This window comes from Salvelinus fontinalis, chromosome 28 (genome assembly GCF_029448725.1).
Source record: "Salvelinus fontinalis isolate EN_2023a chromosome 28, ASM2944872v1, whole genome shotgun sequence".
Taxonomy (NCBI): domain Eukaryota; kingdom Metazoa; phylum Chordata; class Actinopteri; order Salmoniformes; family Salmonidae; genus Salvelinus; species Salvelinus fontinalis.
In genome coordinates this window covers 46,275,884-46,298,279 of record NC_074692.1, presented here as the reverse complement: position 1 = coordinate 46,298,279, position 22,396 = coordinate 46,275,884, and the positions used below count along the sequence as shown (strand labels likewise).

Sequence of the window (22,396 nt, the reverse complement as noted above, 5' to 3'; positions counted from 1 at the left end):
AACTCTTGGAAAATGTCAAACGTAAATGTTTATTCACTAGTATCAAATACTGGTATGTGTTATTTCTTTAATAACAAACCTCTTTGATAAACATATATTTTCTTTAAAGGACCTTTTAACCCTAGTCTGCTACCCTAACCCCTAGTCTGCTACCGCAACCCATAGTCTTCTACCTTAACCCCTAGTATTCTACCTTAACCCCTAGTCTTCTACCCTAACCCCTAGTATTCTACCCTAACCCCTAGTATTCTACCCTAACCCCTAGTATTCTACCCTAACCCCTAGTCTTCTACCCTAACCCCTAGTCTTCTACCCTAACCCCTAGTCTTCTACCTTAACCCCTAGTCTTCTACCCTAACCCCTAGTCTTCTACCCTAACCCCTAGTCTTCTACCCTAACCCCTAGTCTTCTACCTTAACCCCTAGTATTCTACCCTAACCCCTAGTCTGCTACCTTAACCCCTAGTCTGCTACCTTAACCCCTAGTATTCTACCTTAACCCCTAGTCTTCTACCCTAACCCCTAGTCTTCTACCCTAACCCCTAGTCTTCTACCCTAACCCCTAGTCTTCTACCCTAACCCCTAGTCTTCTACCTTAACCCCTAGTCTTCTACCTTAACCCCTAGTCTTCTACCTTAACCCCTAGTCTTCTACCTTAACCCCTAGTCTTCTACCTTAACCCCTAGTCTTCTACCCTAACCCCTAGTCTTCTACCTTAACCCCTAGTCTTCTACCTTAACCCCTAGTCTTCTACCTTAACCCCTAGTCTTCTACCTTAACCCCTAGTCTTCTACCCTAACCCCTAGTCTTCTACCCTAACCCCTAGTCTTCTACCCTAACCCCTAGTCTTCTACCCTAACCCCTAGTCTTCTACCCTAACCCCTAGTCTTCTACCCTAACCCCTAGTCTTCTACCCTAACCCCTAGTCTATTACCTTAACCCCTAGTCTTCTACCCTAACCCCTAGTCTGCTACCCTAACCTCTAGTCTTCTACCCTAACCCCTAGTCTGCTACCCTAACCCCTAGTCTTCTACCCTAACCCCTAGTCTTCTACCCTAACCCCTAGTCTGCTACCTTAACCCCTAGTCTGCTACCTTAACCGCTAGTCTGCTACCCTAACCCCTAGTCTGCTTTGATGAATTGGAGACCACTGTAAGGGATGTCAATAAAGGGCATACCGTCCTAATAACTACTGCAAGGGAGACTGTTTGAGCCTACTTACACAAAGAAGAAGCGTGTACAGACATGATCAGTGTTGGGAACGACCCAGATGTCTCCGTGTTTGTGCAGGTCAGGGGATGTGATTACTGGAAGAGGACATAAAGAGTTTAGTGCCCCAAAAAAATGCTATATATTAATTTTCAGAAATGTTAGTAAATTAGCATTTATTGTTTAAAGAAATTCAGAAATTAAATCTTGTGGGTTTTTTTTTCTCCCCACACTATCTAATCATGGCATGGTGTTGTTCAATGACAGTTGTGTTTGTTTAAAATCGTATCACTTGGTTTCATTTCAGAGACAAATGATCATTTTGTTTGGCAAAATTCTATACGGTATATCCGCCACACTCTCAGAAATAAGTACTGCTAGGTTTTACACAGTCAAATGTAACAAATAACTACATTTTTAATAAAGAACTGTTCACATAATACATTTGTAAAAAATAATAATATTCAATACAGTAATGAGATCTGTATGCAAAACATTTACATTTAGCCGATGCGCTTATCCTGAGTGACTTACATTCATCTTAAGATAACCACATATCACAGTCAATTATACAGGAAACAAACATTCTATTCCAGCTAAACAATGGATCTATACAGATGTAGGATTTTAATTTGATCACCTATGTTGCTGAGAATTTAACTGCACAGTAGGAAATGCAACCTTGTAGTGTATTCGATGTTCAAAAAAGGCTTATGAATTTAAAAAAAATAATCTGTGAATAGTAATATTTTCTTATGAAAAAGGTAGACTTGAAAAATTGGTGGATATAGCATTTTGGAAAAAAACTAAATACACATATATTGAAATAGAGTTCACATGCTGTGGTTTCAGAAAGTGTAGCCATTTATTCCACATTTTGTTGCGTTACAACCTGAACTCAAAATGGATGACATCAAATTTGTTTTAGGTTATTGTTCTGCTGAAAGGTGAATTCATCTCCCAGTGTCTGGTGGAAATCAGCCTGAACCAGGTTTTCCTCTAGGATTGTGGCTGTGTTTTAGGTTATTGTCCTGCTGAAAGGTGAATTCATCTCCCAGTGTCTGGTGGAAATCAGCCTGAACCAGGTTTTCCTCTAGAATTTGGCCTGTGCTTAAGCTCCATTCTGTTACTTTTTTTATCCTGGAAAAACTCCAGTTCTTAACGATTACAAGCATTTCATAACATGATGCAGCCACCACTATGTTTGAAAATATGGAGAGTGGTACTCATGTAACAGTATAACTTTAAACCGTCCCCTCGCCCCGACACAGGCGCGAACCAGGGACCCTCTGCACACATCAACAACGGTCGCCCACGAAGCATCGTTACCCATCGCTCCACAAAGGCCACGGCCCTTGCAAAGCAAGGGGCAACACTACTTAAGTCTCAGAGCAAGTGACGTAACTGATTGAAATGCTACTAGCACGCACCCGCTAACTAGCTAGCCATTTCACATCCGTTACACTCACCCCCCTTTCAACCTCCTCCTTTTCCGCAGCAACCAGTGATCCGGGTCAACAGCATCAATGTAACAGTATAACTTTAAACCGTCCCCTCGCCCCGACACGGGCGCGAACCAGGGACCCTCTGCACACATCAACGATGGTCGCCCACGAAGCATCGTTACCCATCGCTCCACAAAGGCCACAGCCCTTGCAAAGCAAGGGGCAACACTACTTAAGTCTCAGAGCAAGTGACGTAACTGATTGAAATGCTACTAGCGCGCACCCGCTAACTAGCTAGCCATTTCACATCCGTTACACTCAGTAATTTGTTGTATTGGAGTTTCCCCAAAAATAACACTTTATATTCAGGACAAAAAGTGAATGACTTTGCCACATTTATTTTGGCAGTATTACTTTGTTGCAAACAGGATACATATTTTGGAATACTGTTATTCTGTAAATGCTACTTTCTTTTCTCTCTTGTCCATTAGGTTAGTAATGTGGAGTAACTACAATGTTGTTGATCCTTCCTCAGTTTTCTCCTATCACAGCCATCAAACTCTGTAACTGTTTTAAAGTCACCATTGGCCTCATGGTGAAATCGCTGAGCGGTTTCCTTCCTCTCCGGCAACTGAGTTAGGAAGGACCCCTGTTTCTTTGTAGTGACTGGGTGTATTGATACACCATAAAAAACTGTAATTAATAACTTCACTCAATGGGATACTCAGTCTGATTTGTTTTACCCATCTACCAATCGGTGCCCTTCTTTGCGAGGCATTGGAAAACCTCGATGGTCTTTGTAGTTGAATCAGTGTTTGGGATTCACTGCTCGACTGAGGGACCAGATGATTGAATGTGGGTAGTACAGAGATGAGGTGGTCATTCAAAAATCATGTTAAACACTATTGTTGCACACAGAGTGAGTCCATGCAACTTATTATGTGACTTGTTATGCACATTTTTACTCCTGAACATATTCAGGCTCCTCGCCATAACAAAGGGGTTGAATACTTATTGCCTCAAGACATTTCAGCTTTTCATTTTTTATTAATTTGTAACACATTTCCAAAAACATAATTCCACTTTGACATTATGGGTATTGTTTTAATCCATTTTAAATTCAGACTAACAACAAAATGTGGGAAAAAGTCCAGGGGTGTGAATACATTCTGAAGGCTCTGTATGCGTTATCAGTTAATGTCTCCGTGGTTGTTCTGTGGTTACCCCAGCCCAGAGCACATACCGTGGTTCTGTGGTTACCCCAGCCCAGAGCACACATACCGTGGTTCTGTTGTTACCCCAGCCCAGAGCACATACCGTGGTTCTGTGGTTACCCCAGCCCAGAGCACATACCATGGTTCTGTGGTTACCCCAGCCCAGAGCACATACCGTGGTTCTGTGGTTACCCCAGCCCAGAGCACATACCGTGGTTCTGTGGTTACCCCAGCCCAGAGCACACATACCGTGGTTCTGTTGTTACCCCAGCCCAGAGCACATACCGTGGTTCTGTGGTTACCCCAGCCCAGAGCACATACCATGGTTCTGTGGTTACCCCAGCCCAGAGCACATACCGTGGTTCTGTGGTTACCCCAGCCCAGAGCACATACCGTGGTTCTGTGGTTACCCCAGCCCAGAGCACATACCGTGGTTCTGTGGTTACCCCAGCCCAGAGCACATACCGTGGTTCTGTGGTTACCCCAGCCCAGAGCACACATACCGTGGTTCTGTGGCTACTCCAGCCCAGAGCACACATACCGTGGTTCTGTGGTTACCCCAGCCCAGAGCACACATACCGTGGTTCTGTGGCTACACCAGCCCAGAGCACACATACCGTGGTTCTGTGGTTACCCCAGCCCAGAGCACACATACCGTGGTTCTGTGGCTACACCAGCCCAGAGCACACATACCGTGGTTCTTTGGCTACTCCAGCCCAGAGCACACATACGTACCTTCACATAAGGCTATGCACTTCAGGTTCCGACTTTGCAAAAACTGGGGCTGCTGTCCTTTCTTTGTTGACTGCAAAAGGACAAAACTCTAGTGAATACAACGTTAATTTCCCCAGTTTACACCAGTTTTAACACCGTACAGAAGTGAATACAACGTTCATTTCCCCAGTTTACACCAGTTTTAACACCGTACCGAAGTTTGGGGAATGTTATTATGATTACCTGTACGTTGGTCTTGTTTGTAGCAGTTTCGTCTTTCGAAGTAACTTTCTGCTGTTTTTTGTTCATCCCTAAAATGAAGAGCCGTTGTAATAACAATCAGGGCAACATTTGTCTGTAAATCAGACTCTGCTCTACTCTGAAACCGGCACGTTTTCAACAAGAAACAGGAGAGTAAATTAATCTTGACTTTATTGTGCAGAAAGAACATATCGGCCACAGTGTCTTGGTCCACATACGGCAGAGTTTAACCGTTACATTGTAACTTTAATGACTCTGGTAGGACAACAGACTCAGTCACACAATGTGTAATTCACGTATTAAAGGCTCAGCGATATGACAAAACGCACAAAGTAAATAGCATAATGGGGATCAATTTCCGCAAACTACTAAGAGCGTTGAAGGGCGAGGCTCAACTTGTCCCTCTGTTTTGGCTGTAACGCTGTAACCTCTTACAGCCAACCCGTGGCACATGCGCAGATACTGTGTGAGAGCGGAGTCGTGCATCTCGCTCATTTCAGTATCTGCGGCGCCGCTCGTGGTAACGTCATTTCGCTGAGTCTACTTTTAAAATGAATTACAAAAAAGATTACAATTACAAAGATTACAAATTCCTGTAAATTGCTTTTTCTGGGTACCTGAGTAACCAAATGATATGCTTGACATTGGGCTGATATAGATTCCACTCCCGTAGATGGCGCCATGGAGCTGCCGACAGACAACCGAAACTATTAGATGTGTTTGGTCTGCAGAGATAACATGCAAAATATATGCAACATATTTTAAATATGTATGGTAACGGTTAGGGCCGGGACGATACCAGTATCGCGATACAAAACAAAAAGCAGATTTAACTTGTTTCGAAAAAAAGACCTTAATGTTGGAAACAAACACATTGTCATCCAGAGTTACATGTATTTATTATCCAGGCTATAGCACACACACATTATATTACATACAGCAGCTTTTTAAAAGGACCAACGATTTGGTCTGCTTCGTGTTTCCATTTTTGGCACGGACAAAATATTGTGATCCTGGTGTCATCACAGCTCTAGTAACGGTGTGGTTTGGAGTGAATACTGTTTGTGTTCAGGTCTTGAAGGGTTATTACATTTACTCAGACCTACAGTTTACAATACACAGTAGTCTCAGGCAGTTGAACTCACAGATTGTGCTTTATAAAAAGGCTGATAAACAATTATTAGATTAAAACAAAACAAAAATGTTTTACCTGAAGTCTTGTGTTGGATGCAACCACCAAACCATTCCTCAAAATGGAGTGCCAATTCTCTATGTGAGAACCACTGAAGAGAGAAACGGTCATTATTAATTATCCAATACGTTATCTACTGTGTTAATGAAATAAAAAGTGATTCTCCAACTGAAAACAGCAGTGATTTTAAAAAACATGTTTCAGAAACATAGTGTACGATTTGAAGTACTTTTAACGCTTGGCATTCAGACCAAAGAGTTCAATCTTGGTTTCATCAGACCAGAAAATAAATATTGTTTCTCATGGTCTGAGAGTCTTTAGGTGCCTTTTGGCAAACTCCAAGCGGCCTGTCATGTGCTTTTTACTAAGATTACAAGTGTAAGATAAAAATACTTCAAAACATGAAGTGCACTGTTGTGCCTATGAATGATGATGTGTACTGAGGGGGAACAAAACAAAGAAAGACCAGCTAATGTTACCAACATATCCTGAAATAACATTTATTTATTTATTTTCCCGATAGTTCAACTTTAAATTGGCATGGTCTAAATCGACTCAACAAACAAAAACACATCTCTATATTTAGCTTTCTTAAAATGACCCAACAAATCTAGTTATTTCTGGTTATCAAAGTTAACTGGTTTTGTACTATACCCCCCTCTGCTATATATATATATATATATATATATATATATATATATATATATATATATATATATATGTATATATATATATATATATATATATATATATAATTACAAAGGGAACATACTGGAAAGCGAAGGTGCTCCCAAAGAGGTTTTTGGCAGCTCTGAAGTTGGACTCTTTGGCAGGAGGACTGCTGAGTAGAAGGAACTGATGCAGGGTGAGCATGAACTTCAGCTGCTGCAGTGGTGACAGAGAGACAACAACACTTATAGGTCTCCCAAATAGCACCCTATTCCCTATTATAGAGCAGGTAAAAAGTAGTGCACTATATGGGGATGTATAGGGCTGTAGAAAAAAGTAGTGCACTATATAGGGAATAGGGCTGTAGTATAAAGTAGTGCACTATATGGGGATGTATAGGGCTGTAGGAAAAAGTAGTGCACTATATAGGGAATAAGGCTGTGGTATAAAGTAGTGCACTATATAGGGAATAGGGCTGTAGTATAAAGTAGTGCACTATATAGGGAATAGGGCTGTAGTATAAAGTAGTGCACTATATAGGGAATAGGGCTGTGGTATAAAGTAGTGCACTATATAGGGAATATGGCTGTAGTATAAAGTAGTGCACTATATAGGGAATAGGGCTGTAGTATAAAGTAGTGCACTATATAGGGAATAGGGCTGTAGTATAAAGTAGTGTACTATATAGGGAATAGTTGAACGAGACGAGACAGTACCGTGTGGTGCAATAAACACAGACACAGCGACAATCACCCACAAACAAACAGTGAGAACAACCTACCTTAATATGACTCTCAATTAGAGGAAAACGCAAAACACCTGCCTCTAATTAAGAGCCATACCAGGCAACCCAAAACCAACATAGAAACAGAAAACATAGACTGCCCACCCAAAACTCACACCCTGACCATCACACATATACAAAACAACAGAAAACAGGTCAGGAACGTGACAATAGCTCAGGACAGAGAGGTAGCTCAGGACAGAGAGGTAGCTCAGGACAGAGAGGTAGCTCATGACTGTAGGGCAGCTCATGACTGTAGGGCAGCTCATGACTGTAGGGCAGCTCATGACTGTAGGGCAGCTCATGACTGTAGGGCAGCTCATGACTGTTGGGCAGCTCATGACTGTTGGGCAGCTCATGACTGTAGGTTAGCTCATGACTGGAGGGCAGCTCCTGACTGTAGGGCAACTCCTGACTGTAGGGCAGCTCCTGACTGGCTGGCGGCTCTGGCAGCTCCTGACTGGCTGGCGGCTCTGGCAGCTCCTGACTGGCTGGCGGCTCTGGCAGCTCCTGACTGGCTGGCGGCTCTGGCAGCTCCTGACTGGCTGGCAGCTCCTGACTGGCTGGCGGCTCTGGCAGCTCCTGACTGGCTGGCGGCTCTGGCAGCTCCTGACTGGCTGGCGGCTCTGGCAGCTCCTGACTGGCTGGCGGCTCTGGCAGCTCCTGACTGGCTGGCGGCTCTGGCAGCTCCTGACTGGCTGGCGGCTCTGGCGGCTCCTGACTGGCTGGCGGCTCTGGCGGCTCCTGACTGGCTGGCGGCTCTGGCGGCTCCTGACTGACGGACGGCTCTAGCGGCTCCTGACTGACGGACGGCTCTAGCGGCTCCTGACTGACGGACGGCTCTAGCGGCTCCTGACTGACGGACGGCTCTAGCGGCTCCTGACTGACGGACGGCTCTAATGGCTCGGGACAGACGGGCGGCTCTAATGGCTCGTGGCAGACGGATGGCTCAGAAGGCGCTGGGCAGACAGATGGCTCAGACGGCGCTGGGCAGACAGATGGCTCAGACGGCGCTGGGCAGACAGATGGCTCAGACGGCGCTGGGCAGGCAGATGGCTCAGACGGCGCTGGGCAGGCAGATGGCTCAGACGGCGCTGGGCAGACAGATGGCTCAGACGGCGCTGGGCAGACAGATGGCTCAGACGGCGCTGGGCAGACAGATGGCTCAGACGGCGCTGGGCAGACAGATGGCTCAGACGGCGCTGGGCAGACAGATGGCTCAGACGGCGCTGGGCAGACAGATGACTCAGACGGCGCTGGGCAGACAGATGACTCAGACGGCGCTGGGCAGACAGATGACTCAGACGGCGCTGGGCAGACAGGCAGTGCAGAAAGCGTTGGGCAGACGGCCGACTCTGCCCTGCTGAGGCGCACAGTAGGCCTGGTGCGTGGTGCCGGAACTGGAGGTACCGGGATGACGGCACGCACTTCAAGGCTAGTGCGGGGAGCAGGGACAGGGCATACTGACCTCTCGAAGCGCACTATAGGCCTGGTGCGTGGTGCCGGAACTGGAGGCACTGGGCTGGAGACACGCACCATAGGGAGAGTGCGTGGAGGAGGAACAGGGCTCTTAAAACGCACTGGAAGCCTGGTGCGTGGTGTAGGCACTGGTGGTACTGGGCTGGGGCGAGGAGGTAGCGCCGGAAATACCGGACCGTGTAGGCGTACTGGCTCCCTTGAGCACTGAGCCTGCCCAACCTTACCTGGTTGCATGCTCCCTGTAGCCCGTCCAGTGCGGGGAGGTGGAATAACCCGCACTGGGCTGTGTTGGCGAACCGGGGACACCATGCGTAAGGCTGGTGCCATGTACACCGGTCCGAGGAGACGTACTGGAGGCCAGATATGTTGGGCCGGCTTCATGACATTTGGCTCAATGCCCAATCTAGCCCTACCAGTGCGGGGAGGTGGAATAACCCGCACTGGGCTATGCACCCGTACAAGAGACACCGTGCGCTCTACTGCGTAACATGGTGTCTGCCCGTACTCCCGCTCTCCACGGTTAGCCCGGGAAGTGGGCGCAGGTCTCCTACCTGCCCTCGGCCCACTACCTCTTAGCCCCCCCCCAAGAAATTTTTGGGTAGTACTTGCGGGCTTCCAGCCTTGCTTCCGTGCTGCCTCCTCATAACGTCGCCTCTCCGCTTTAGATGCCTCCAGCTCCGCCTTGGGACGGCGACACTCCTCTGGCTCTGCCCAGGGTCCTTTACCGTCCAGGATCTCTTCCCATGTCCAATCCTCCTTTTCCCACTGCTGCTGTCGTTGCTGTCCGTTAACCCGCTGCTTGATCTGGGTTTGGTGGGTGATTCTGTAACGGCTGTCTTTCGGTGAGTTAATAGACCAAGGCGCAGCGGGTGATGAATACATAATGCTTTATTGCAAGACGAAGAACAGACACGAAAATACACTTGACTACTTTACAAAATAACAAAACGAACTAGACAGACCTAAACTACGAACTTACATGAAACGAAGAACACATGAACAGGAACGACCGAACGAACGAGACGAGACAGTACCGTGTGGTGCAATAAACACAGACACAGCTACAATCACCCACAAACAAACAGTGAGAACAACCTACCTTAATATGACTCTCAATTAGAGGAAAACGCAAAACACCTGCCTCTAATTAAGAGCCATACCAGGCAACCCAAAACCAACATAGAAACAGAAAACATAGACTGCCCACCCAAAACTCACACCCTGACCATAACACACATACAAAACAACAGAAAACAGGTCAGGAACGTGACAATAGGGCTGTTGTAACGGTGCTCTAGCTCTTCCTCCTCCTCAGACGAGGAGAGGAGAGAGGGATCGGAAGACCAATGTGCAGCGAGGTATGATGACATGATGAATTTATTTAACAAGACGAAGACGAAACGAAATACACTTGATAAAGTACAAAAACAAATAAACGACGTAGACAGACCTGGACGACGAACTCACATGAAACACGAAGAACGCATGAACAGGGAAACTGACTACATAAAAGAAAGAACATAGAAACAAACCGAAAACAGTCCCGTGTGGCGCAACGACATACACAGGAGACAACCACCCACAACAAACAGTGTGAAACAACCTACCTTAATATGACTCTCAATCAGAGGGAATGAAAACCACCTGCCTCTAATTGAGAGCCATATCAGGTCACCCTTTAAACCAACATAGAAACAGAAAACATAGACTGCCCACCCAAACTCACGTCCTGACCAACTAACACATACAAAAACTAACAGAAAACAGGTCAGGAACGTGACAGCTGTAGTATAAAGTAGTGCACTATATAGGGCAGTAGTATAAAGTAGTGCACTATATAGGGAATAGGGCTGTGGTATAAAGTAGTGCACTATATAGGGAATAGGGCTGTAGTATAAAGTAGTGCACTATATAGGGAATAGGGCTGTAGTGTAAAGTAGTGCACTATATAGGGAATAGGGCTGTAGTATAAAGTAGTGCACTATATAGGGAATAGGGCTGTAGTATAAAGTAGTGCACTATATAGGGAATAGGGTACGATTTGGGACATCACATTCACTCTATAATCAGCCTGTCTTCTGACCTCACTCTATAATCAGCCTGTCTTCTGACCTCACTCTATAATCAGCCCGTCTTCTGACCTCACTCTATAATCAGCCTGTCTTCTGACCTCACTCTATAATCAGCCTGTCTTCTGACCTCACTCTATAATCAGCCTGTCTTCTGACCTCACTCTATAATCAGCCTGTCTTCTGACCTCACTCTATAATCAGCCTGTCCTCACTCTATAATCAGCCTGTCTTCTGACCTCACTCTATAATCAGCCTGTCTTCACTCTATAACCAGCCTGTCTTCTGTCTTCACTCTATAATCAGCCTGTCTTCTGTCTTCACTCTATAATCAGCCTGTCTTCTGACCTCACTCTATAATCAGCCTGTCTTCTGACCTCACTCTATAATCAGCCTGTCTTCTGTCTTCACTTAATAATCAGCCTGTCTTCTGACCTCACTCTATAACCAGCCTGTCTCCTGACATCACTCTATAATCAGCCTGTCTTCTGACCTCACTCTATAATCAGCCTGTCTTCTGACCTCACTCTATAATCAGCCTGTCTTCTGACCTCACTCTATAATCAGCCTGTCTTCTGACCTCCCTCTATAATCAGCCTGTCTTCTGACCTCACTCTATAATCAGCCTGTCTTCTGATCTCACTCTATAATCAGCCTGACCTCACTCTATAATCAGCCTGACCTCACTCTATAATCAGCCTGTCTTCTGATCTCACTCTATAATCAGCCTGTCTTCTGACCTCACTCTATAATCAGCCTGTCTTCTGACCTCACTCTATAATCAGCCTGTCTTCTGACCTCACTCTATAATCAGCCTGTCTTCTGTCTTCACTTAATAATCAGCCTGTCTTCTGACCTCACTCTATAACCAGCCTGTCTCCTGACATCACTCTATAATCAGCCTGTCTTCTGACCTCACTCTATAATCAGCCTGTCTTCTGACCTCACTCTATAATCAGCCTGTCTTCTGACCTCACTCTATAATCAGCCTGTCTTCTGACCTCCCTCTATAATCAGCCTGTCTTCTGACCTCACTCTATAATCAGCCTGTCTTCTGATCTCACTCTATAATCAGCCTGACCTCACTCTATAATCAGCCTGACCTCACTCTATAATCAGCCTGTCTTCTGATCTCACTCTATAATCAGCCTGTCTTCTGACCTCACTCTATAATCAGCCTGTCTTCTGACCTCACTCTATAATCAGCCTGTCTCCTGACTTCACTCTATAATCCGCCTGTCTTCTGACCTCACTCTATAATCAGCCTGTCTTCTGACCTCACTCTATAATCAGCCTGTCTTCTGACCTCACTCTATAATCAGCCTGTCTTCTGACCTCACTCTATAATCAGCCTGTCTTCACTCTATAATCAGCCTGTCTTCTGACCTCACTCTATAATCAGCCTGTCTTCTGACCTCACTCTATAATCAGCCTGTCTTCTGACCTCACTCTATAAACAGCCTGTCTTCTGACCTCACTCTATAATCAGCCTGTCTTCTGACCTCACTCTAATCAGCCTGTCTTCTGACCTCACTCTATAATCAGCCTGTCTTCTGACCTCACTCTATAATCAGCCTGTCTTCTGACCTCACTCTATAATCAGCCTGTCAACTGACCTCACTCTATAATCAGCCTGTCTTCTGACCTCACTCTATAATCAGCCTGACCTCACTCTATAATCAGCCTGTCTTCCGACCTCACTCTATAACCAGCCTGTCTTCTGATCTCACTCTATAATCAGCCTGTCTCCTGACCTCACTCTATAATCAGCCTCTCTTCACTCTATAACCAGCCTGTCTCCTGACCTCACTCTATAATCAGCCTGTCTTCACTCTATAATCAGCCTGTCTTCTGACCTCACTCTATAATCAGCCTGTCTTCACTCTATAATCAGCCTGTCTTCTGACCTCACTCTATAACCAGCCTGTCTTCTGACCTCACTCTATAACCAGCCTGTCTTCTGACTTCACTCTATAATCAGCCTGTCTTCTGACCTCACTCTATAACCAGCCTGTCTTCTGACCTAACTCTATAATCAGCCTGTCTTCTGACCTCACTCTATAACCAGCCTGTCTTCTGACTTCACTCTATAATCAGCCTGTCTCCTGACCTCACTCTATAATCAGCCTGTCTTCTGACCTCACTCTATAATCAGCCTGTCTCCTGACCTCACTCTATAATCAGCCTGTCTCCTGACCTCACTCTATAATCAGCCTGTCTTCTGACCTCACTCTATAATCAGCCTGTCTTCTGACCTCACTCTATAATCAGCCTGTCTTCTGACCTCACTCTATAACCAGCCTGTCTCCTGACCTCACTCTATAATCAGCCTGTCTCCTGATCTCACTCTATAATCAGCCTGTCTTCTGACCTCACTCCATAATCAGCCCGTCTTCTGACCTCACTCTATAATCAGCCCGTCTTCTGACCTCACTCTATAATCAGCCCGTCTTCTGACCTCACTCTATAATCAGCCCGTCTTCTGACCTCACTCTATAATCAGCCTGTCTTCTGACCTCACTCTATAATCAGCCTGTCTTCTGACCTCACTCTATAATCAGCCCGTCTTCTGACCTCACTCTATAAACAGCCTGTCTCCTGACCTCACTCTATAACCAGCCTGTCTCCTGACCTCACTCTATAATCAGCCTGTCTTCTGACCTCACTCTATAATCAGCCTGTCTTCTGACCTCACTCTATAATCAGCCTGTCTTCTGACCTCACTCTATAATCAGCCTGTCTTCTGACCTCACTCTATAAACAGCCTGTCTTCTGACCTCACTCTATAATCAGCCTGTCTTCTGACCTCACTCTATAAACAGCCTGTCTTCTGACCTCACTCTATAATCAGCCTGTCTTCTGAGCTCACTCTATAATCAGCCTGTCTTTATTAACATTTTATTTAACCTTTATTTAACTAGGCAAGTCAATTAAGAACAAATTCATATTTTACAATGACTGCCAACCCTGGTCAAACCCTCCCCTGACTTGCCTAGTTAAATAAAGGTAAAATTATTATTATATATTTTTTTTTAAATGTAATCTCCTCTAATCTCCATTAATGATGTATAAAACTCACTCTGGTAACTGGTAGTTTGACGATGTGTGATCTGTTACTGGATATCACCCTAGACAGAAAAACAAAACGGGTTATATTAGACATTAACAGTTTGCAATACAATACCTCCAGCTGTTACACTGACCTGTCGTGACATACTTTAAACTGTCATTCATTACGTTCCCTTCTGTTGAATGTATCAATACACTGTCTCATGTCCTGGTCTTAACTGTACATTCAATATGACAGTCAATGTCTCTGACTACTGATTGAATTGCAGGCTGACAATGGCCTAACAGCCGGAAACATTGGTTTTGCTCCTTTTGCCTCTGAAATGAATAAATAACATAAAACAACTTTGAAACCTTTTTTTGATTGCGGACTCGTGACACAACATCGTATGTTCCAGGGAAAAAAATGATTTATTGGGGAAATCAAGTAAAGGGTTTCTTACCATGGCAGTAAGGGGGTTTCTTACCATGGCAGTAAGGGGTTTCTTACCATGGCAGTAAGGGGGTTTCTTACCATGGCAGTAAGGGGGTTTCTTACCATGGCAGTAAGGGGGTTTCTTACCATGGCAGTAAGGGGGTTTCTTACCATGGCAGTAAGGGGTTTATTACCATGGCAGTAAGGGGTTTATTACCATGGCAGTAAGGGGTTTCTTACCATGGCAGTAAGGGGTTTATTACCATGGCAGCAAGGGGTTTATTACCATGGCAGTAAGGGGTTTCTTACCATGGCAGTAAGGGGGTTTCTTACCATGGCAGTAAGGGGTTTCTTACCATGGCAGTAAGGGGTTTCTTACCATGGCAGTAAGGGGGTTTATTACCGTGGCAGTAAGGGGTTTCTTACCATGGCAGTAAGGGGTTTCTTACCATGGCAGTAAGGGGTTTATTACCATGGCAGTAAGGGGTTTATTACCATGGCAGTAAGGGGGTTTCTTACCATGGCAGTAAGGGGTTTATTACCATGGCAGTAAGGGGTTTATTACCATGGCAGTAAGGGGTTTATTACCATGGCAGTAAGGGGTTTCTTACCATGGTAGTAAGGGGTTTCTTACCATGGCAGTAAAGGGGTTTATTACCATGGCAGTAAGGGGGTTTCTTACCATGGCAGTAAGGGGGTTTCTTACCATGGCAGTAAGGGGGTTTCTTACCATGGCAGTAAGGGGGTTTCTTACCATGGCAGTAAGGGGGTTTCTTACCATGGCAGTAGGGAATTTCTTACCATGGCAGTAAGGGGGTTTCTTACCATGGCATGAAGGGGGTTTCTTACCATGGCAGTAAGGGGGTTTCTTACCATGGCAGTAAGGGGGTTTCTTACCATGGCAGTAAGGGGGTTTATTACCATGGCAGTAAGGGGGTTTATTACCATGGCAGTAAGGGGGTTTCTTACCATGGCAGTAAGGGGGTTTCTTACCATGGCAGTAAGGGGGTTTCTTACCATGGCAGTAAGGGGGTTTCTTACCATGGCAGTAAGGGGGTTTCTTACCATGGCATGAAGGGGGTTTCTTACCATGGCATGAAGGGGGTTTCTTACCATGGCAGTAAGGGGGTTTATTACCATGGCAGTAAGGGGGTTTATTACCATGGCAGTAGGGGGGTTTATTACCATGGCAGTAAGGGGGTTTATTACCATGGCAGTAAGGGGGTTTATTACCATGGCAGTAAGGGGGTTTATTACCATGGCAGTAAGGGGGTTTCTTACCATGGCAGTAAGGGGGTTTCTTACCATGGCAGTAAGGGGGTTTATTACCATGGCAGTAGGGGATTTCTTACCATGGCAGTAGGGGTTTCTTACCATGGCAGTAGGGGATTTCTTAACATGGCAGCAAAGGGTTCTTACCATGGCAGTAAGGGGTTTCTTACCATGGCAGTAGGGGATTTCTTACCATGGCAGTAAGGGGGTTTCTTACCATGGCATGAAGGGGGTTTATTACCATGGCAGTAGGGGTTTATTACCATGTCAGTAAGGGGGTTTCTTACCATGGCATGAAGGGGGTTTCTTACCATGGCAGTAAGGGGGTTTCTTACCATGGCAGTAAGGGGGTTTCTTACCATGGCAGTAAGGGGTTTCTTACCATGGCAGTAGGGGATTTCTTACCATGGCAGTAGGGGGTTTATTACCATGGCAGTAGGGGTTTCTTACCATGTCAGTAAGGGGTTTATTACCATGGCAGTAAGGGGGTTTCTTACCATGGCAGTAAGGGGGTTTCTTACCATGGCAGTAAGGGGTTTATTACCATGGCAGTAAGGGGGTTTCTTACCATGGCAGTAAGGGGGTTTCTTATATGGCAGTAAGGGGGTTTATTACCATGGCAGTAGAGGATTTCTTACCATGGCAGTAGGGGTTTCTTACCATGGCAGTAGGGGATTTCTTACCATTGCAGTAAGGGGGTTTCTTACCATTGCAGTAAGGGGTTCTTACCATGTCAGTAAGGGGTGAGCTAAAGGATCATGCTTGTCCATCTGCCTCTTAATCTCCAGGTAAGGTGCCTGTGGAGAAACAACGTTCATTTAACTCCACTGGCTCAATGGGTACAAAGAGACAGCACACACACACAGGGGAGACATAGGAGAGGATGAGAGACATGAGGAATTAGGTCCTAAACACATAGGAGAGGAAGAGAGACATGATGAATTAGGTCCTAAACACGATGAAGAGGAAGAGAGACATGATGAATTAGGTCCTAAACACGATGAAGAGGATGAGAGACATGAGGAATTCGATCCTAAGCACGATGAAGAGGATGAGACATGATGAATTAGGTCCTAAACACGATGAAGATGAGACATGATGAATTAGATCCTAAACACGATGAAGAGGATGAGAGACATGATGAATTAGGTCCTAAACACGATGAAGAGGATGAGAGACATGATGAATTAGACCCTAAACACGATGAAGATGAGAGACATGATGAATTAGGTCCTAAACACGATGAAGAGGATGAGAGACATGATGAATTAGATCCTAAACACGATGAAGAGGATGAGACATGATTAATTAGGTCCTAAACACAATGAAGAGGAAGAGAGACATGATGAATTAGGTCCTAAACACGATGAAGAGGAAGAGAGACATGATGAATTAGGTCCTAAACATGATGAAGAGGATGAGAGACATGATGAATTAGGTTCTAAACACGATGAAGAGGAAGAGAGACATGATGAATTAGATCCTAAACACGATGAAGATGAGAGACATGATGAATTAGGTCCTAAACACGATGAAGAGGATGAGAGACCTGAGGAATTAGGTCCTAAACACGATGAAGAGGATGAGAGACATGATGAATTAGATCCTAAACACGATGAAGAGGATGAGAGACATGAGGAATTAGATCCTAAACACATAGGAGAGGTAAGGCTGTCAAGGGTTAAGGGTTCTTTACCTGGGACATTTCTCTGATAGAGGTGAGACTGTCAAGGGCTCTCATCACTCGCTCATAGTCCTTTTTCTGAAATGAACCACAAGCATCATGGATCACAGGCACTGTGAACCACTTCAGAAAAACACAGTGAAATTCAGCACGGATCTACCAACAACAACTAAAGTCCTCTGCATATTCAACTAAATGGTCTCTATCTGGATTAGCCTTATAAATCTTATATTTTTTGGGGGGGTGGATTTATTGCGGGAATTCATCAAATTGCTGCTGATAAAAGCTATACCCTGGGGTTGAAGGCCAGTGCCTGGGAGTCACACGGATCCACCACGGAGGGATATGGCTCAAAGATGACCACTTTCCTGGGAGACTCTAGAGCAGACCTACACATGGACACCAACAGATCCACCACCTAGAAACAGAGACGGACACTCAGCCAGCTGTGTGGTGTGTGTGTGGTGTGTGTGTGTGTGTGTGTGTGTGTGTGTGTGTGTGTGTGTGTGTGTCTGTGTGTCTGTGTGTGTGTGCACGCGCGCGCATGCATACCTGAGCCCCTGTGGCGATCTCGTCGGCTGCCTCGTTCATCACCCCCAGTGTTTGAAAGGCAAACACACACAGTTCCCGCTCACACACTGTGGGCTGTGGGGTGGACACACCACAGAGGATCATTCAGATAGATCTCTTGTTTAGCCTTATAGCATCTCCCTCTAACTCATATAGATAGTAATGGGTGTGCTGCTCCTTAGCAACAAGGTTGTTTTGGGTTAAATTAGAAACAGCCACTGTCAGGCTACCGTCTGCGACAGGTACTACTGGTATACAAAGCCCTGACCTATAGTCGTATCATTAGGACTCAGGACAGTGACGTATCGTTGTATCATTAGGACTCAGGACAGTGACCTATCGTTGTATCATTAGGGACTCAGAACAGTGACCTATCGTCGTATCATTAGGGACTCAGGACAGTGACCTATCGTCGTATCATTAGGACTCAGGACAGTGACCTATAGTCGTATCATTAGGGACTCAGGACAGTGACCTATCGTCGTATCATTAGGACTCAGGACAGTGACCTATCGTCGTATCATTAGGGACTCAGGACAGTGACCTATAGTTGTATCATTAGGACTCAGGACAGTGACCTATCGTCGTATCATTAGGGACTCAGGACAGTGACCTATCGTCGTATCATTAGGACTCAGGACAGTGACCTATAGTCGTATCATTAGGACTCAGAACAGTGACCTATAGTCGTATCATTAGGACTCAGGACAGTGATCTATAGTCGTATCATTAGGACTCAGGACAGTGACCTATCGTCGTATCATTAGGACTCAGAACAGTGACCTATAGTCGTATCATTAGGACTCAGGACAGTGACCTATAGTCGTATCATTAGGGACTCAGGACAGTGACCTATAGTCGTATCATTAGGACTCAGGACAGTGATCTATCGTCGTATCATTAGGGACTCAGGACAGTGACCTATAGTCGTATCATTAGGACTCAGGACAGTGATCTATCGTCGTATCATTAGGGACTCAGGACAGTGACCTATAGTCGTATCATTAGGACTCAGAACAGTGACCTATAGTCGTATCATTAGGACTCAGGACAGTGACCTATCGTCGTATCATTAGGGACTCAGGACAGTGACCTATAGTCGTATCATTAGGGACTCAGGACAGTGACCTATAGTTGTATCATTAGGACTCAGGACAGTGACCTATAGTCGTGTCATTAGGACTCAGGACAGTGACCTATAGTCGTATCATTAGGGATTCAGGACAGTGATCTATAGTCGTATCATTAGGACTCAGGACAGTGACCTATAGTCGTGTCATTAGGACTCAGGACAGTGACCTATAGTCGTGTCATTAGGGACTCAGGACAGTGACCTATAGTCGTATCATTAGGGACTCAGGACAGTGATCTATAGTCGTATCATTAGGACTCAGGACAGTGACCTATAGTCGTGTCATTAGGACTCAGGACAGTGACCTATAGTTGTATCATTAGGGACTCAGGACAGTGACCTATAGTCGTATCATTAGGGACTCAGGACAGTGACCTATAGTCGTATCATTAGGGACTCAGGACAGTGACCTATAGTCGTGTCATTAGGACTCAGGACAGTGACCTATAGTCGTATCATTAGGACTCAGGACAGTGACCTATAGTCGTATCATTAGGGACTCAGGACAGTGATCTATCGTCGTATCATTAGGACTCAGGACAGTGATCTATCGTCGTATCATTAGGGACTCAGGACAGTGACCTATAGTCGTATCATTAGGACTCAGGACAGTGACCTGTACTGCATATAGCTCTGTTTTTACTATTCGTGTACTGTGTTTTAGTATGTGTGTACGCTAATGTTAGGAATTTTGTGAAGAATAACTAAAACAATTTCTAGATTTAGATAAAACTATAACTAATTGAACTCTGCACGCCTGGTGAAAGAGATTTGTGCTGTGGGTTATAAAGTAAGCAAAAAGGGGTCGTTAAACTATGGTTGAACTGACCCAACATATCTAAACATCTCAGGGCTAAGGCAGTGAGTAACTTTTTTTTTTTTATAAATAAGACTGTATCCTGTCTATTTTATGTTAATAAGTATCTTACAAATTCTTATATAAATAGACAGATTGATTTTAATTAATGAGTCCATAAAGGAATAATTTATTAATTCCCTCAACAGGTACTCACTCTGAGCATCGGTCCGTTCTGGAATACGTGAGCTTCATCACACACTACACAGAACTCGTTGAGGACCGGAATCCTCTGCTCAGCATATTCCACGGTCTGAAGACAGAAGACATTATTAGAAGACACGATAAAAGCTCATATTAGGTTTATAAACACGTATCAACTCCTTCTACATGTACACATTTACTTGAAGTAAACGTTTACAAACATATTATTGCTAGAAGAAGAGCTCAGGTGAAATTCAGGGAGCATTTACCTGGACAAGGAAACCCCTGTCTTTTATTGGTACGGACTTGGCTCCATTGTTTGGCTGTAAAGGAAGAGAGGGACGTTTGTTACCTGCCTGTGATCCAAAAAAGGTCAACAATCCCTGTTTCTAATGACAAATCAAAATCAACCAATCATGAGAGGATGGCCTTTCGGATCAACCAATCACCAGCAGCCTTACTGACCGGCGGTGGGGTGGCGAGCGAGGGGGCGAGGATCCCGATGAGCCCTGAGGTAAGAGAGAGCCGCCTCCCCTCGGACGGAGCCACAGAGTCCTTGAAGATGTCCGCTGCCTTGCCCATCTTGGTACTGCTGGAGTAGGACCTGCAGTAACATGGAGGCATTGATGAGGCAGTAGGACCTGCAGTAACATGTATTGATGAGGCAGTAGGACCTGCAGTAACATGTATTGATGAGGCAGTAGGACCTGCAGTAACATGAGTTGCTGCTTTTAGTGTTTGTTGTTGCGTATTTATGTATCATCTGGTGCAAAAAAATGTTCCTTCCTTTGGGGATTAATAAAGTACAATGTTACATTAATATGTTATCTTTGGGGATTAATAAAGTACAATGTTACATTAATATGTTATCTTTGGGGATTAATAAAGTACAATGTTACATTAATATGTTATCTTTGGGGATTAATAAAGTACAATGTTACATTAATATGTTATCTTTGGGGATTAATAAAGTACAATGTTACATTAATATGTTATCTTTGGGGATGTTAATATGGTATCTTTGGGGATGTTAATATGTTATCTTTGGGGATGTTAATATGTTATCTTTGGGGATGTTAATATGTTATCTTTGGGGATGTTAATATGGTATCTTTGGGCATGTTATGTTAATATGTTATCTTTGGGCATGTTAATATGGTATCTTTGGGCATGTTATGTTAATATGTTATCTTTGGGGATGTTAATATGGTATCTTTGGGCATGTTATGTTAATATGGTATCTTTGGGGATGTTAATATGTTATCTTTGGGGATGTTAATATGGTATCTTTGGGCATGTTATGTTAATATGTTATCTTTGGGGATGTTAATATGGTATCTTTGGGCATGTTATGTTAATATGTTATCTTTGGGGATGTTAATATGGTATCTTTGGGCATGTTATGTTAATATGGTATCTTTGGGGATGTTAATATGTTGTCATCTTACCTGCTGAGGAGGTGGTGGTGTTTCAGTCCATCCAGCTCCTCCGTCCTGATAGAACCAGAGCACGACCTACTGAGCAGCCTGTGGGGCTTCAAACCTCCCCCAAGACTACCCCCTCCACCACCACTCTGGCCCAGCCCACCAACACCTCCCCCAAGAGTACCTCCCCCAAGACTACCTCCCCCAAGACTACATCCACCAAGACTACCCCCTCCACAACCACTCTGGCCCAGCCCACCAACACCTCCCCCAAGACTACCTCCCCCAAGACTACCTCCCCCAAGACTACCTCCTCCACCACCAACACCTCCCACTCCCGCGTGCTCACAGCGGGGGTCGACGGAGCACGAGCGAGGCAGGAGCTTATGGGGAGCGGGTCGGAGGTCCTCTGGTTTGACCACAGCCATGCAGGGCCTGCCCAGGCGGTGGGGTTTGAAGGGCAGTGAGCCAAGCCCTCCTCCTTGGTCCATACGGGGGTCTCCGCTGGACAGGGAAAGGCCCAGGAGACGGTGGTTAGTCTTGGTCCCGGGGCCGCAGCCGTCCACCTCAACCTGCTGTTTGGCGGTGCTGGTGCAAGTCCGGCGGAGAAGGCGGTGGGATTTAGAGACGCCATCTTGTTCTGGCTTCAGCTTCTTTTTGCTCTTGACACAGCCGGGAGGCGGGTAGCTGGGAGATCTGAAGACGAAGATAACTTTATTGTCCAATATACACAAATGACGGGAACGGAGAGAGTAAACCCAGGCTCAAATCTGCCTAACCAATCAGAGAGCAAAG

General features: G+C 45.2%; 1 protein-coding gene across 2 annotated transcripts in view; it reads right to left on the bottom strand.

Moving 5' to 3' along the window:
* Window positions 1-22,396, bottom strand: part of LOC129826792 (protein mono-ADP-ribosyltransferase PARP8-like) — a 75,870-nt gene that overhangs the window by 4,066 nt on the left and 49,408 nt on the right. For both annotated transcript variants that reach the window (XM_055887866.1, XM_055887867.1), the window contains 15 exons: window positions 21,626-22,297; window positions 20,643-20,781; window positions 20,447-20,500; window positions 20,191-20,286; window positions 18,028-18,120; window positions 17,768-17,893; window positions 17,488-17,553; window positions 16,521-16,588; window positions 14,115-14,163; window positions 6,807-6,919; window positions 6,053-6,125; window positions 5,460-5,529; window positions 4,825-4,892; window positions 4,603-4,672; window positions 1,222-1,306 (listed from right to left, as the gene is read on the bottom strand). In XM_055887866.1, the coding sequence (XP_055743841.1) occupies window positions 1,222-1,306; window positions 4,603-4,672; window positions 4,825-4,892; window positions 5,460-5,529; window positions 6,053-6,125; window positions 6,807-6,919; window positions 14,115-14,163; window positions 16,521-16,588; window positions 17,488-17,553; window positions 17,768-17,893; window positions 18,028-18,120; window positions 20,191-20,286; window positions 20,447-20,500; window positions 20,643-20,781; window positions 21,626-22,297 (1,842 nt within the window). The remainder of the gene's footprint in view (window positions 1-1,221; window positions 1,307-4,602; window positions 4,673-4,824; window positions 4,893-5,459; window positions 5,530-6,052; window positions 6,126-6,806; window positions 6,920-14,114; window positions 14,164-16,520; window positions 16,589-17,487; window positions 17,554-17,767; window positions 17,894-18,027; window positions 18,121-20,190; window positions 20,287-20,446; window positions 20,501-20,642; window positions 20,782-21,625; window positions 22,298-22,396) is intronic.